The sequence below is a fragment of the Simochromis diagramma genome, unplaced genomic scaffold (genome assembly GCF_900408965.1).
Source record: "Simochromis diagramma unplaced genomic scaffold, fSimDia1.1 OVJJ01000456.1, whole genome shotgun sequence".
Lineage (NCBI taxonomy): Eukaryota > Metazoa > Chordata > Actinopteri > Cichliformes > Cichlidae > Simochromis > Simochromis diagramma.
Window position 1 is genome coordinate 1254942 of NW_024387186.1, and position 13793 is coordinate 1268734.

At 42.4% G+C, this 13793-nt stretch overlaps 1 protein-coding gene across 1 annotated transcript; it reads right to left on the reverse strand.

Annotated features, from left to right (window-relative positions):
- Positions 1 to 9972: 9972 nt before the first annotated feature.
- Positions 9973 to 12960, reverse strand: LOC120745108 (interferon alpha-inducible protein 27-like protein 2B). The gene is made up of 7 exons (XM_040049766.1): positions 12860 to 12960; positions 12698 to 12727; positions 12406 to 12567; positions 10741 to 10842; positions 10612 to 10641; positions 10375 to 10536; positions 9973 to 10135 (listed from the first exon to the last, which is right to left on the reverse strand). Exons 1-7 carry the CDS (start codon positions 12867 to 12869, stop codon positions 10050 to 10052), a joined length of 582 nt encoding a protein of 193 aa, XP_039905700.1. The 5' UTR covers positions 12870 to 12960; the 3' UTR covers positions 9973 to 10049.
- Between the last annotated feature and the right edge of the window lie 833 nt (positions 12961 to 13793).

The following is a 13793-nucleotide window of genomic DNA, read 5'->3' on the forward strand; positions in this document are numbered from 1 at the left end:
TACTTATAGCCCACACTACAAACACTGCTGTGTCGTTTTCTCTCTGTGCAGGTATGCAATGTAATGTGATGAAATCAGATATGTCTGGGATGGATGGGTTTGCGCTATGAATTCTATAGTGAATGTGTCATTTTGTCTCTCTGTGCAGGCCAGGGCCTATTATATGCCACAGCCTAAATGCAGCAGCGTAGCAGAGGCTGGAGTGACCACTGGCTATATACTTGCAGGGTGGTGGGTCTGAGAGGACAACTGCTAACCCTGTTGAGGTCAACACGTGGAGTGCAACTGACAGTGTGGCATAGCTGGCTCTGGCCTTGGGACTGTGTTTTTTTATTTGATTCATAAATGGGACACTGGACTGTTTTATCTTTTATCTCTTGATTATTTGTCTTTTTTTTTTTTTGCCTGTCCCGTTTGGTTCTTTTGCCATCAGAATTATTGTCTAAAGGCGAGGAAAGATGCCCAACGGATTTACTTTACCAAATTGACCATCCCAGCCTTGCCGTAATGGTCTATTTGATTCACCTTTTATTGTTTATTTTATTTATTTTTTTATTTTCACTTGCTAGATATTGGACAGACTTGAACGAGGAAAAGAAACGGGAGAAAGGAAGAGGAGGAAAAAACTGTGGAGAAGAGGGATGGGGATAAAGGGCAAAAAAACAAAAACCAACTAAAGCAGACAAAAAAATACATATATCAATCACCTGGATCACCTGTTGAGAAAGAAAAAAGAAAACAAGTAGAAGAAAACGAGAGCAAAACAATAAACAACATCACAATGATATATGGGAATATGACAGTAAATACTAAATATTAAACATTATTGTGCAGCACATAAGATCGACAGCGCACAGTGTGCTTTGAGGTAGGAGCCAAAAAGGGTGTCGTTTGTGTGTGTGAGCACCCGTGTGTACACCTGTGAGCATGGACGCGCTTGTTTTTAAAAGGTTCCTTCATGTGATGATCTGCTAGAGGGTGTGGGGGGGCCACAGCCCCGTCCTCCAGGGCATGAAGCAGGTATGGAGGAGATCAAAACTCCAGACATCCAGAGGCCCTCAGAGCACAAGAGACCAAGGAAGACCAACAGAGGGGCAGCCGCGCCACTGTCCCAGAAAGAGCTGAGGAGAGTCCCAGATGAGGGCTCACTCAGCAGCCGCGGAGCAGAAGCCGGGGGGGGGGGTTGCAGTGACGCGCCCGTGAGCTCCGCCGGCAGCCAGCTGTGCCAGAGTGACCGAGCCCCAGGCCAAGAGGCCGAGGGCACCCCACCTCCGAAGTGGCCCGAGCGAGCCCCAGGCTCCAGGCCCCGACAGGCAGCCACCAAGGAGTGAGCTGGTGTGTACCTGGACGCCCATCCCCGGACACAAAGAACCACCAACGCACCGATGTCTGAGGGAGTCCGCCACTGGCAGGGGAAGTGGTGGGTGGAGATAGGCCTCCATACCTTGGAGGGCCTGAGATGTCCCCAGAGAGGTCGCGTCTGATACCCAACCTGACATATAGACACAGACATACAGGCACACACAGACACAAACATCCATTCCCACCCTCATGCTCTCATATGCACTTACTCCACACTCAACCAACGTGGAGACAGACGTAAAGAGACGCTGTACACACGATCACACTCCCCAAGCGTACTCTACGAACCGGGTCTAGGCCCCTGGAGGGGGAAACTGCACCCAGACCCAGGTGGTGTTACCCTTTTCCCTGCGGTGGGGAGAAGCAGACCGCCCCGACTCCGCAGCAGGAGGGAGGCCCCACACCCCACACCCCAGACCCCAGTCGGACGGCCAACTCCTCCTCCTAGCCCCCCCGCTCCAGCAGGTCGCAGAGAACGGGGGTGTGTGAAGACTCCAAACCTCCCTCCGCCCGCTCATTGTAGTGTTGATGCATGTGTGTTCTAAGGTGCATTTAAAACCCAGGAGGGCATGGAGCTACCTGCCAGAGAGCAGCAGGTAAGCGCATAGCCCCTCCTGATACCCCTCAGTGTCTACGTGTATTTAAAATTGAGAGGTGGGCAACGACGCCAGGGGTGAGGTGTACAACCTGATGGTCTTTTGGATTCCGTGTATCGTGCCCACCCCCAAGATCCTATATGTATGTGTAATGAGAGTGTGAGTAATGTGAATGTCTAAGTTGTGGGATAAAATTGAGGCAGAGGCAGCCAGAAGGGGATGGGGGGGTAGCCTCCCCTGCACCCTGGTGATACGCCTTTACCCCAAGGCCCTGCATGTGTGGGTGATTGTGGTGGAGCGGGAAGAGGGAGGCAGCTGGAGATGGGGAGGGAAGGAAGGGAGGGGCAAGTGACCCCTTCCTGGGGCCAGCTCCCCTGCTGACCCCAGTAGGCACCCCCATACTCCGCGACCCGCCAGGGAAAGGGGGGCCCAGGCCCATCCGGACCGGGGCCCAGAACAGCAGCGCCGCCCGGCCCCACAGAGCCCGGGACAGCCCACCCAACCCCACCACAGAGAAAACTGCACCCACCCCGTCATCCACTCATCTTCAGAAGTGAAGCTGATGGAGGTGAGGGGTATTTGTTTTTCACTGTGATTTCATTTAAACCTCTGTAATCAATACAGGGACACAGCGTCTTATCTTTTTTTGGCCACAAAGAAGAACCCTGCGCCTACCAGGGAAGAGGAAGGATGGATGGTGCCTGCTGCGAAAGACTCTTGAATATATCTTTCCACATCAAGAAAGCCCAGCAGAGGATGTACTTCCTGAGGCAGCTGAAGAAATTCAACCTGCCAACACGGACGATGATGCAGTTCTACACTGCTATCATCGAGTCCATCCTCACCTCCTCCATCACCGTGTGGTACGCTGGAGCCACTATCAGGGACAAACAGAGACTGCATCGTGTTGTGCGCTCTGCTGAGAAGGTGATTGGCTGCAGACTCCCATCCCTGCAGGACCTGTACACCTCCAGGACATTGCGGCGTGCAGCTCGGATCTCAGCTGACCCTTCTCACCCTGGACACAGTCTGTTTGACCTGCTCCCCTCAGGCAGGAGGCTCCGGTCCATTCGCACCAGAACCTCTCGCCATAAGAACAGTTTCTTCCCCTCTGCTGTTGGACACATGAACAATAACCATATGACTGTCCCCGCCACTATCACATGACCCTACGCTGTGTCACTGCATCATTCCATGTTTGGCACTGATCACCACCTGCACTAATGTATATATCTTTCTACGTAGCACTCTTAATTCTTATTCTTATTCTCATGTATATATCTCATGTATATCTCATGCACATATCTTTCTACGTAGCACTTTTAATTCTTATTCTTATTTTTATATCTTTATGACACTATGTTTGCACTGAAGCACCGCAGCAATTTCCTAATGTTGTTAACCTGCTCAACATTTGGCAATAAACCCCTTTCTGATTCTGATTCTGATTCTGATATCCTTTCTCTCAGGCCATGACAGGCTGTAAAGACGGCTGAAAGGTAGTGGAGTTTCAGAGAGCATTTCTATGACACAGTCATAGGGCTTTTGTAAGTTATTATTACAAAACATGTTATGTGCAGAGCCTTTTGTTACATGCAATGACTTTATTTGGATCATTGCAAAGAAATATGTTTTGTTTTCAAATGAATATGTTAGTGTTATATTTTTAAAACTACATCCCTATGCTGCTCCTCCTCTGTTCTAATTTGAGAAATAAAAAGTAAAAGACATGCATCAAGTTTCCATATCTGCAGTTGAGCTCTTGCGTGTGTTATCTTTAAAACCATCAACATGGACTTGGAAGAAATATGTGAGTCTCTCTCTCTCTCGTGCTCTCTCTCTCTCTCTCACACTAATATTAATATATATATATATATATATATATATATATATATATATATATATTAGGGGTGCAACGATACACAAAATTCACGGTTCGGTTCGGTTCGATACTTTGGTGTCACGGTTCGATATTTTTTCGATACAAAAAAAATGTTCATGCCTTTTTAATTTGTCATTTATTAAAATTATAAATATATATTTTAACTCAAAAGTACAGTTTTTAAATTTAATGTTGCTGAAACAAAAGTAATTAAAAAAATAAATATATCTCAGGGCTCTCAAAATTTCAAAATCCCTGGTAGCCCTTCGGGCAGGGACTCTTCAGTTTTTGGTAGCCCAAAATAAATGTAAGTAGCCCGAATAAAAAAGAGAGCAATTTTTTGATTGATGTTTTGTTTCCTGTTTTGTTTCCTTTACAATATTATACATTAAAGTATAATATTGTAAAGGAAACAAAACATTAATCAAAAAATTGTTGAAAAACAAATTACAACATTGTATAAAAATTACAATCATCAACTCAAATACTTGGTTCTAATTGAACAGAAATTTCTATGAACTTGTAAGAACTGTGTAGGACATGAATCAGTCTGTGTCAGATCCTGAATTTGAAATTTCCACTGAAGTCACGGGTAAGAGACAAGTGGAACCAAGATCGAGGCCATTTGAACCCGATCTCATGGGTTCTAATGGGGGCCTTTCTTAAAATGACTGGTCCCAGTAACAAAGGCGCTTGTCAACTCAGAAATCGAGAGAAAACCAACAACACACCCGGCAGAACATTATGTTATTTACACGGGTGCACATAAGTGGTCCGCATGTGGGCATTCGCTGTCAAAATAAAAGACGCGCACCAGATAAGAAGTTGCAACGCGCGTTTGCGTCCATATAAAAAGCACTGTTTTTGTCCACTAGAGTGGGATTTTCACGGCACATTCCGCACCACATCTCTGTGTGTTCATCATTTGTTTGAAGCCAGCTCACCTCCTGCAACCACTTTTCCGAGAATACGCGCTTCTTTTGTGGTTCGGACTCCTTCTGACATTTCTTTGGAGGTAGAGGAACACCAAAGTAATTGCTTAAAGGAGCTTCTTTGACATCTTTAAGAGTTTTAAACAAATGTCTGTCCTCCTCCAGAAAATCTTATGTATGCAAACACGCGTTGCAACTTCATATCTTGTGCGCGTTTTTTTTTTTTTTTTTTTTTGACAGGGAATGCGCACCTGCGGACCACTTATGTGCAGCCCCGGTTATATAGCTCGTCATATTCTTTTGTCCATGAAACCATAAAGCTGCACTTTCTTTTTGCCTTATAGTCTGATTTGTCATAACTTTTCCGTTTTGTGGTAAGCTTTTCTTTGGCTGTCACTTCTTCACCCTGACCTGTCTTATTTGGCTCAGCAGAACTAAAATATAAATCCTGCTGCTTTTACACACGCACTCACATAACGGTCAGCGATTCTCTGCGCGATCAACCTCTCACATGTTTAAGCTTGCTGCGGGAGATTTCACTTGTCATGTTTGCATAGTAAGCTAATGATTGATAAGACGATGTCAGAGGAATTGGTGCGCAAATTATCATCACTCACCAATCAGTGCTGTCGCTCTCTAGCGATTTTGTAAGCCCTGTATCTGATTGAGGAATCACTCATCTTTGGAAAAGAGAGTTTATTACAGAGAAATGGCTCTTTCCAAAATAAAAGCTATACTATACGCTTCTTCTGGGCTATATTCTCAGCAGCATATTGTAGCGGGTCAGGGCTGTTCGGGGTTCTGTTTGTACAGTTATGTTTTCTTTATGTTGCCATAGTGACGGGTGACGCCCTCTCGCTGCGACGGTGTGTCCTTCCGGGGTCAGAGGGCGCCTTGTGTGTTGTTGTTGTTGTTGCTGTGCGGTTGCTGCGCTGAGCAGTTAGCTAGCGGCAGTGTTCTTCTGCAGATGTCAATAAACGGCTGTGCTCCCTGGCTAGCTCACGGGAAGCAAGACCAAACGACACCTCCGTCTCCTCGTTGTCTGAGCTCGCCACATTGGTGTCAGAAGTGGGATGATGGTGGCACCCCATGTTCTGACCCGAGTGACTTTTCCCGTGCGCCAAAAGAAGGCACCTGAACATTTGCAAAGTGGAAGCAAAAAACAAGCGCAAATTCAAGCGCGATTTCAATATGTCACATATTGACAGTGGCTCACCGATGCCAATGACATAATTACCCAGCTACATTTCCGAAAGAATGCAAAAGCATTGACATATATTTTTCCTTCCTACAATAGCCCGACGGGCAGGGCAGAGATAGATTTTGGTAGTACGACTGGAAAAATCGCTAGCCCCGGGACGTCGGGCTAGCGATTTTGCAAGCCCTGTGTTACAGGCATGGCCCTTTAAGGATGAAGCCTGATGGGAAATGTATTCGGGATGTGTGTAGCGGGACTGCCTGGTGTGTGTGTGTGAAGAGAGAGAGCGGAGAAGGGGAAAAAGTAACGGTTAGCTACAGAAGAGACGAAAAGAAAATAAATAAAAGGAATATAATAACTCCCTCGACAGCCAGAGTTGTGTCGGCGATGCTCGCTGTGAGTAAACTGTTTCAGCTCACTGTACGCGGTGTTCGTGCCTTAGAGAAGAAATAAAGTTCGGTGAAGCAGTTTCCTACGCCTCCTTCGATCTTTTTGCTAGCGGAGTTGACCTGTATAGTAAGCTGTTGCCGGCTACGAGTCAGTTACGGAACCTTCAAGTAACTGCCAGAGGTTTCCTTATTACGGTTCGGGGCCGCGGATCTGGCGCGGTAACACCTGTATCTGATTGAGGAATCACTCATCTTTGGAAAAGAGAGTTTATTACAGAGAAATGGCTCTTTCCAAAATAAAAGCTATACTATACGCTTCTTCTGGGACTATATTCTCAGCAGCATATTGTAGCGGGTCAGGGCTGTTCGGGGTTCTGTTTGTACAGTTATGTTTTGTTTATGTTGCCATAGTGATGGGTGACGCCCTCTCGCTGCGACGGTGTGTCCTTCCGGGGTCAGAGGGCGCCCTGTGTGTTGTTGTTGTTGCTGTGCGGTTGCCGCGCTGAGCAGTTAGCTAGCGGCAGTGTTCTTCTGCAGATGTCAATAAACGGCTGTGCTCCCTGGCTAGCTCACGGGAAGCAAGACCAAACGACACCTCCTGTCTCCTTCTTGTCTGAGCTCGCCACATTGGTGTCAGAAGTGGGATGATGGTGGCACCCCATGTTCTGACCCGAGTGACCCCGGCCGGTGCGCCAAAAGAAGGCACCTGGACATTTGCAGGACTTTGTGTGGGGTAATGGGGTCGTCGGGTCCATAAATGCATCACTCTTACAGAGCCATTAATCTGACTGTGTTCAATGGGCTCAAACACCTGTTTCAGTCAGTGATGGGCAAGTTACACCTTTTTTGTCATGTGTTTTTTTCCTGGGTTTTCTGTCCCTCTCCATTAAAATTAAACTACCATAAAAATGAGAGACTGTTCTTTTCTCTGTAAGTGGGGAAGCATACAAATTGTTTAGGGTTCAAAATTTTTTTTTCTACCACTGTAACTGAAACGTGGAAGAAATATAGAGACTGGATTTAAAGGCCCGAAGACAACACTGACAATTTGAGGACTGAGATCACTTACAATAATATCATTGATGGAGATACAAATTAAGGCAGATATGTAAGAAAGAAAGTCTTTTCGTTTTTTACCCCGGCTCTTCACTGATATACTGCTTGGTGCTTGTTTTCTGCACAGTCCCACAATGTTATTGGAAGCTCAGACCATGCAAGGATTAGAGAAATTGCAAGTAAAACAAAATGAAAACAAAGAGCTTCATCACTGACTTCTCTGTTATTATCCTAAAGCTCATACAATTAGAAAATGGCTGGAAGGGCTGCCATGAGAAGCCTGTTATCTTTCAAAAGAACAAGGCAGCAGCTTTGCAAAGATTCATCTAAACAAACCACAAAACTTGTCATTCGGACAGGTGACCCCACAGTGGTCTTTTTGTCACAGAACAGTTCATGGAGGACAGGAACTTTATTGCCTTAGGTGTTGCTTCTTAATGCTCTTTTTTAACATTAAAAAGCTTTTATGAATATTTGACATGTAGTTATGTTTTTTAATGCTCATATTTATTTATTGTTTTTTTTATCCTACTTGTTCTATTTAAATTTGTACTATTTCTATTTTTGAAGCACTTTGTATCTTCTGGTAGTTGTTCAGACATAATTGTGACGTCACACAACTGCAGTGACAACAGCAGTGGAATGTGATGAAGCCTCACCCATGAATAGTCCTCCTTTACATTCAGGAACCAGATAAATAAAGAATCAGGGCCTTTTCTTTCTTACTTCAAAACAAGTTCTGTACATTGAATTTGTCAGGGCAGGTTAGTTTGAATGACCCGTTTTACCTTTTGTTATATGTTCTGTTTGCTTAGGAGGAAATCCCTTCTTGCATGAAGAGCAGTGGGTTGGGTGATCTCAACTATGTGTATCATGACTGTGAAATATGAAGATTAACACATTGAATAACGCATACTGGTCTACAAATGTTTCCTCCTGTGACAAATCTCAATATCCTGAATGAAAATGTATTCTTATATGTGAATGTCAAAGACTCAGATTAAAGCATGATTTGAGAATTACAAAAATGTTTGATAACCTTTGTTGCTGATTTTTACTCATGATTTTGAAATAAAATATAATTGTAGAGGATGAAGATGTTTTATCTGGTCCAATGACTGCATGCTCCTGTTGTCTTTACAAATTTAATGTGAAAATAAAAACACATGCAAATTAAAGTCCAGAGCTTAACCTGACTGAAATGCTGTAGTGTGTGGGTCATCGGGACTGCGTGAGACAAAAACAGTATCCTGTAACTCAGCCAGAGTTGCTCTCATGGTCAGTAAGACAACACGTTATTTGGTAAAGGTTAGAAAATAGGGAAAAATCTCTAGTGCTGAGAGGCTGGGACTAGTTTGGGGCACCAATGAAGGGATAGTTTAGTGCAAACTATAATTTCTCCCCATCAGTTTTAACCAGTTACACAGACGCACATTCACATATAAAACTTTGTATACTGCTGAGCCAGGTTACTCTCTCTTGGGAAGATTGGCTGCAGTTAACTGCCTGTGGTTTTCTGAACAAAAGAGATCTGTCAGTGTTCCTGGGTCATTGTCCCAGTGTTTTTCAGTTTTGGACTTTGTCACTGTTTCCTGTTTTATTATGTTAGCTCCGACCTGTGTGTGTTATCTTTTGTTCCACTTCCTGTGTTATTACTTAGATTTAGTTCAGCTGTGTGTATCACCTTGTTCTTATCACCATTACCCAGTTTAATTTAAACCCTCTGTTTCTCTCAGTTTATTGTCATTGTTGATTCTGCATGTGTGTTTCTGGTTCAGTTCAGCACATGAGCCTGACAGGACTCATGTACATGCTCATCTTTAATCATTCAATGCCTTACAAATACATTTATCAAAAGAAGAAATGTTTTGGCTTTGAGTTCTCAAGGTGAATAAATAAACACGCTAACAGTTGCTGTAATCATGATGATGATAATCTGTGAGGTGACATTAAAAGCTGACCAGCAGCTGTTGGTTGTCCCAAAATCTAGGCTAAAACGTAGAGGAGAACGAGCCTTTTCAATTATGGCCCCCAAACTTTGGAATACGCTGCCTTTAAATATTAGACAGGCATCCTCGTTTCCTGTTTTTAAGTCGCTTTTGAAAACACACCTTTTTTCGATAGCATCTAGACTGGTGTGAGTTGATATGTTCATTATGTATATTATTAAGCTTCAATGTGAGTGTCAGTGGTTTTATCTTGTGTTTTACTCTTTTGTTTCTGTACAGCACTTTGGGGGAAACCTTCTGTTTTTAAATTGGATTTGGATTTTTTGGATAAAATGGCTTCCTTTTAACTGTAAACTAAAAGAGAGATAAACTAAACACAAAACACATGGCAGTTATGTTCATTTCTGACTGCACTCTTAAACCTGCCTTATCAGTCGTCCATCTGTAAGAACTTGTGTTGTCCTTGTTATATATAAGTTTAACAGTACAGTTAGTATTACAAACGGCTAAAAAACAATATTATTGCTGAGATCACCTGGAGTTTAAATCTTTTTATTAATGTAATACTTAAGCCTTTCATGCATGAATTATGACAACTTCAATCAGGATTTTTTTCTTAAGTATTTTTATTCGTCTTTAGGCATAAAAAGATGGGTAAAGCAAACATATGAGTTCTTCATGATTTTCAGCTGATGAAACTCGCCAGCCATCCCACTGCTGCTCCAGCACCAGCCACAGCAGCACCAGCAGTAGCTGACAGACCAGCTGCACCTGCAGCACCATTACACAAAGAAGCTGAGAAATACTTATACTTTGTGCCTAATAAGTAAATATAACTTCAGTCCTGCTGATATCACAGTGTACTGAATCATTATTATCATCATTATTCACAGTTATCGTTATCATTAATGATTTCAGTGATGATGTCATTGTGATATTTTCATGAAAATTGTCTTTTTGCATGTTGTTGCAAGTTAAAATCCGAATAAAACGTCTAATTATTTATTTACCTGCTGACTGCAAAACAGCCACCACACTTCCAGCTGCCACTCCTCCTCCGTTAGCAACTGCAGCAGACGACATCATGCCTGCAGCGTAGGAGCCTGCAGCTATTCCTGCTGAGGTGAAACCAGCAGCTCCCAGAAGAGCAGGAGCAGCGACTACGGCACCTACTGCAGGAAGAAGACATGGATCAGACATGGATCGGGCTTTGATTCAAATGAGTTAAAATTAAATAAAGTGCTTACCTGCTCCTGCAGCACTGCACACAGCTGTCACTACAACACAACATAAGAACACACATTAACATCTTTTTTTTCTTTTTTTTTTTTTTTTATATCAAAGACGATTCATGCACAGCAACTCAAATGACTCACCGGGGTCCATGTCTTTATCTGCCCTGCGTCTGCTCTGAAACGGGTTGATTTTTATAGCAAGAAAGGTTTCATTTCCTCGGAAACAAAACTTTATGTTCAGAGCTGAAAAACAGAGGGCGACAGAGAGCAACACAAACTGGAGAGTCATTTCTCTTTACTTTTTGTGTTTCTTATCTTTGCTTATATTGGTAAATGCCGTGGTGTTAGTAGGATTTATGAAGTGGCAACATATATAAAATAAAGAAACCAGTGTCTTTGTGGCTGTAGCTTCTGAAAGAAATGTTCTTTATAGCATAAAATAAAATAAATAATTTTTGATTTCGTTCATGAGAAATTTGCATCAGATTAAACACCAGTGTGTCATTCACAACAGTTTAAATGTCGGAAATTAGTCTTTGGCAGACCATCAATTTATAACCAGATGGTAATATGTCACTTTGTTAGCAGTGCATAATAATGCACTGATAAAACAAAATCCAAACAATTTGTGCTTACAAGTAGAATTTGTATCATGTGCGACACTCAGTGTGTCTGACTTCACTTCAAGCTTTGGTGATCGCTTTATTTCTGCCAGTTATAGAAACCAAATATGTCAGCTTTGGTACTCAATTATATAAACATAATGATACATGTCTTAGTATTTTCAGATAACATAAATAGAATAATAAAATATAAACAAAATAATAAAAATAACCAGAACACAACTTTAAAATGCTTTTCATTATTAGGGCTTTATTTAAAGTTGCACAATTTGACCGTGTTCATGTGTTTTGTAATAAAACACCACAGCATTACAAGCACTCAGATTTCAGCCAAGCTTTACTGAAGCATGGCGCTGATACTATTGCAACTGTTTCCAATTGGCAGCAGTAAATATGTCATTTATTACTATTTTTTTTCTTTCTGATTATCATAATTTCCTGGTCTCAGATGAGAGCAGCCACCAATCCTCCAACAGCCCCTCCAACAGTACCCACGGCTGCGGTGGCGGCCCCAGACAGACCTGCCATACCTGCAGAGAGAAAACAGGCTTCAGAACACCAGACAGCTGATCGAGCAGTTAGATGAAGTAACTGAGCTGCAGAGGAGAGAGGGAGGCTTTATCCTACGACGGAGTATTAGAGCCACAGGAAAAAAGTTGTTGATATGGACATTACTGTTTGAACACAAACTGCCACATGGGCTATATCCGCTAAAGAAAATTCCTTATTTCGATGAGTTAGTGAAACAAATTGATCAGCCGTCTTGTGATACAACATTCATCCTCTTTATTGCACGAGGGTGTAACCATCGATAACCTCGCATCTGTCCATTACCAGCCGTAGCTTTTTGTACAGCCTAACACTTATCACCACACTGTGTTTATGAGCTTAAAGAAAAAATCATTTCTTTCTTTCTTACTAAAACCGATTCTGAAGCACAATTTCACAAACTCTGATGACATACAGTAGCAACCGTGGGAGCTTTTCTTCAGACACTTGTAATCTCCACATTTCCACTTTATTCTCAAAATGATTGATAATATTTTTCTTTACGTGGACCTAATAGTCCGTCGTATTATCCTCACTGCAGCACAGTCACATGTTATTGTTTCTGGGATCTTTCAGGTTTATAATAAAGGTTTTTGAGTAATCGCTGGTAAAATATATATATATATTTTTTTACCTACTGACTGCAAAACAGCCACTGCACTTCCTGCTGCCACTCCTCCTCCATTGGCTATAGCAGCTGCAGACATCATGCTTGCAGCGTAGGAGCCTGCAGCTATACCAACTGAGGTGAAACCTACAGCCCCCAGGACAATAGGAGCAGAGACCACTGCTCCACCTGACAACAGGAAGAAACACCTGGTTACTGATCATCAGGATGTTTTAAAATGAATACATGTATGATATGTGTGACTTCACCTATGAGTGTTAGATGTAAAAATACATCAATAAACAAAGAGGTTTGTTACCTGCTCCGACTGCGATCGCTAAGCCTGCCACTGAAACATAAGAAAGAAAGGAAAAAAACATCTTACCAAACCTCAGCCTGAAATATTTAGACATTTTCTGTGACGCTACAATCATGAACTTATATGATGTAGAGATGATTTGAAAAAGGCAGCTGTACTCACACAGACCCATTGTTGCACTCAGGATCAGGAGCCTAAGCCTGGACTGTGTTGGACAACTGGACTTATATAGGAGTGTGAGGATCAGCTGTTTTCCCAGAAAATGAAACTCTTAGAATGGGCGTCACTGGGTCTGTGATGTAAATAAACTTTCTTTAGTCATCATGGAACAAGTGATTGTGAGGTTGGATCTCAGGGGTTTGACATATTTATTTGTTTTATGCCATCTTTATTATGGATTTTACACACGGGTTATTTCAAGGGTTTTTCTTTCTGTTTTAATCCTTATGTTAAATCACTTACTTAAAGTGAAAACAAACAAGAACAAGCTTATCACAGGGAGCGTATATAAACATTATTTGGGTCACTGAAAATGTTTCTGTATTATGTGTGGGAGCAAAAAAGATCACTGGCAGATCTGTAAGGACGGCAGATATACTGCACTTCTTTAAACCTCTGACCTTCCTCAGAGAGAATAAATTACACATTTTAATTAATTAGAGGCCAAAAAAGTTCTTCCTCCTGTCTGCAGGTAGAGACAGACACCAACATGCATCCAAGCACATTTTTGAAATTGCTGGATTTTTAATGTCACAACTGGAACAGTTCATGGAGACCAGAACAGAAACGTCTTTATTGCCTTACAAGAAATGTCTTAGGTGACCTGATTTAAACAAGCACTTTGGTTGTTGTGTATTTATTTTCGTTGTACAAAAGGTTCAGTTCATAAGAAATGGTTCTTGTAGTTGTTCAAAGATTGTCACACCACTGCAATGACGGCAGCATTAAACCTCGCCCATACTGCAAACATACCCATGACATACCGGCATAGTTTACATTCAGGTATGTGATGATTGAAGGAACAGGACTTTGTCTTTCTCTTTCTCCTTTCAAAACAAGTTGTGTAAATGTATTTTCTCATTGTAGCAAAACTCAA

Bases quoted from the DNA above. Each gene is read 5' to 3' on its own strand.
- LOC120745108 (XM_040049766.1), bottom strand. The intron at 10,642-10,740 runs GTGAGTCATTTG...GTTGTGTTGTAG, and splicing joins AGATAAAGACATGGACCCCG to TGACAGCTGTGTGCAGTGCT. The intron at 10,537-10,611 runs GTAAGCACTTTA...TTCTTCCTGCAG, and splicing joins GTGCAGTGCTGCAGGAGCAG to TAGGTGCCGTAGTCGCTGCT.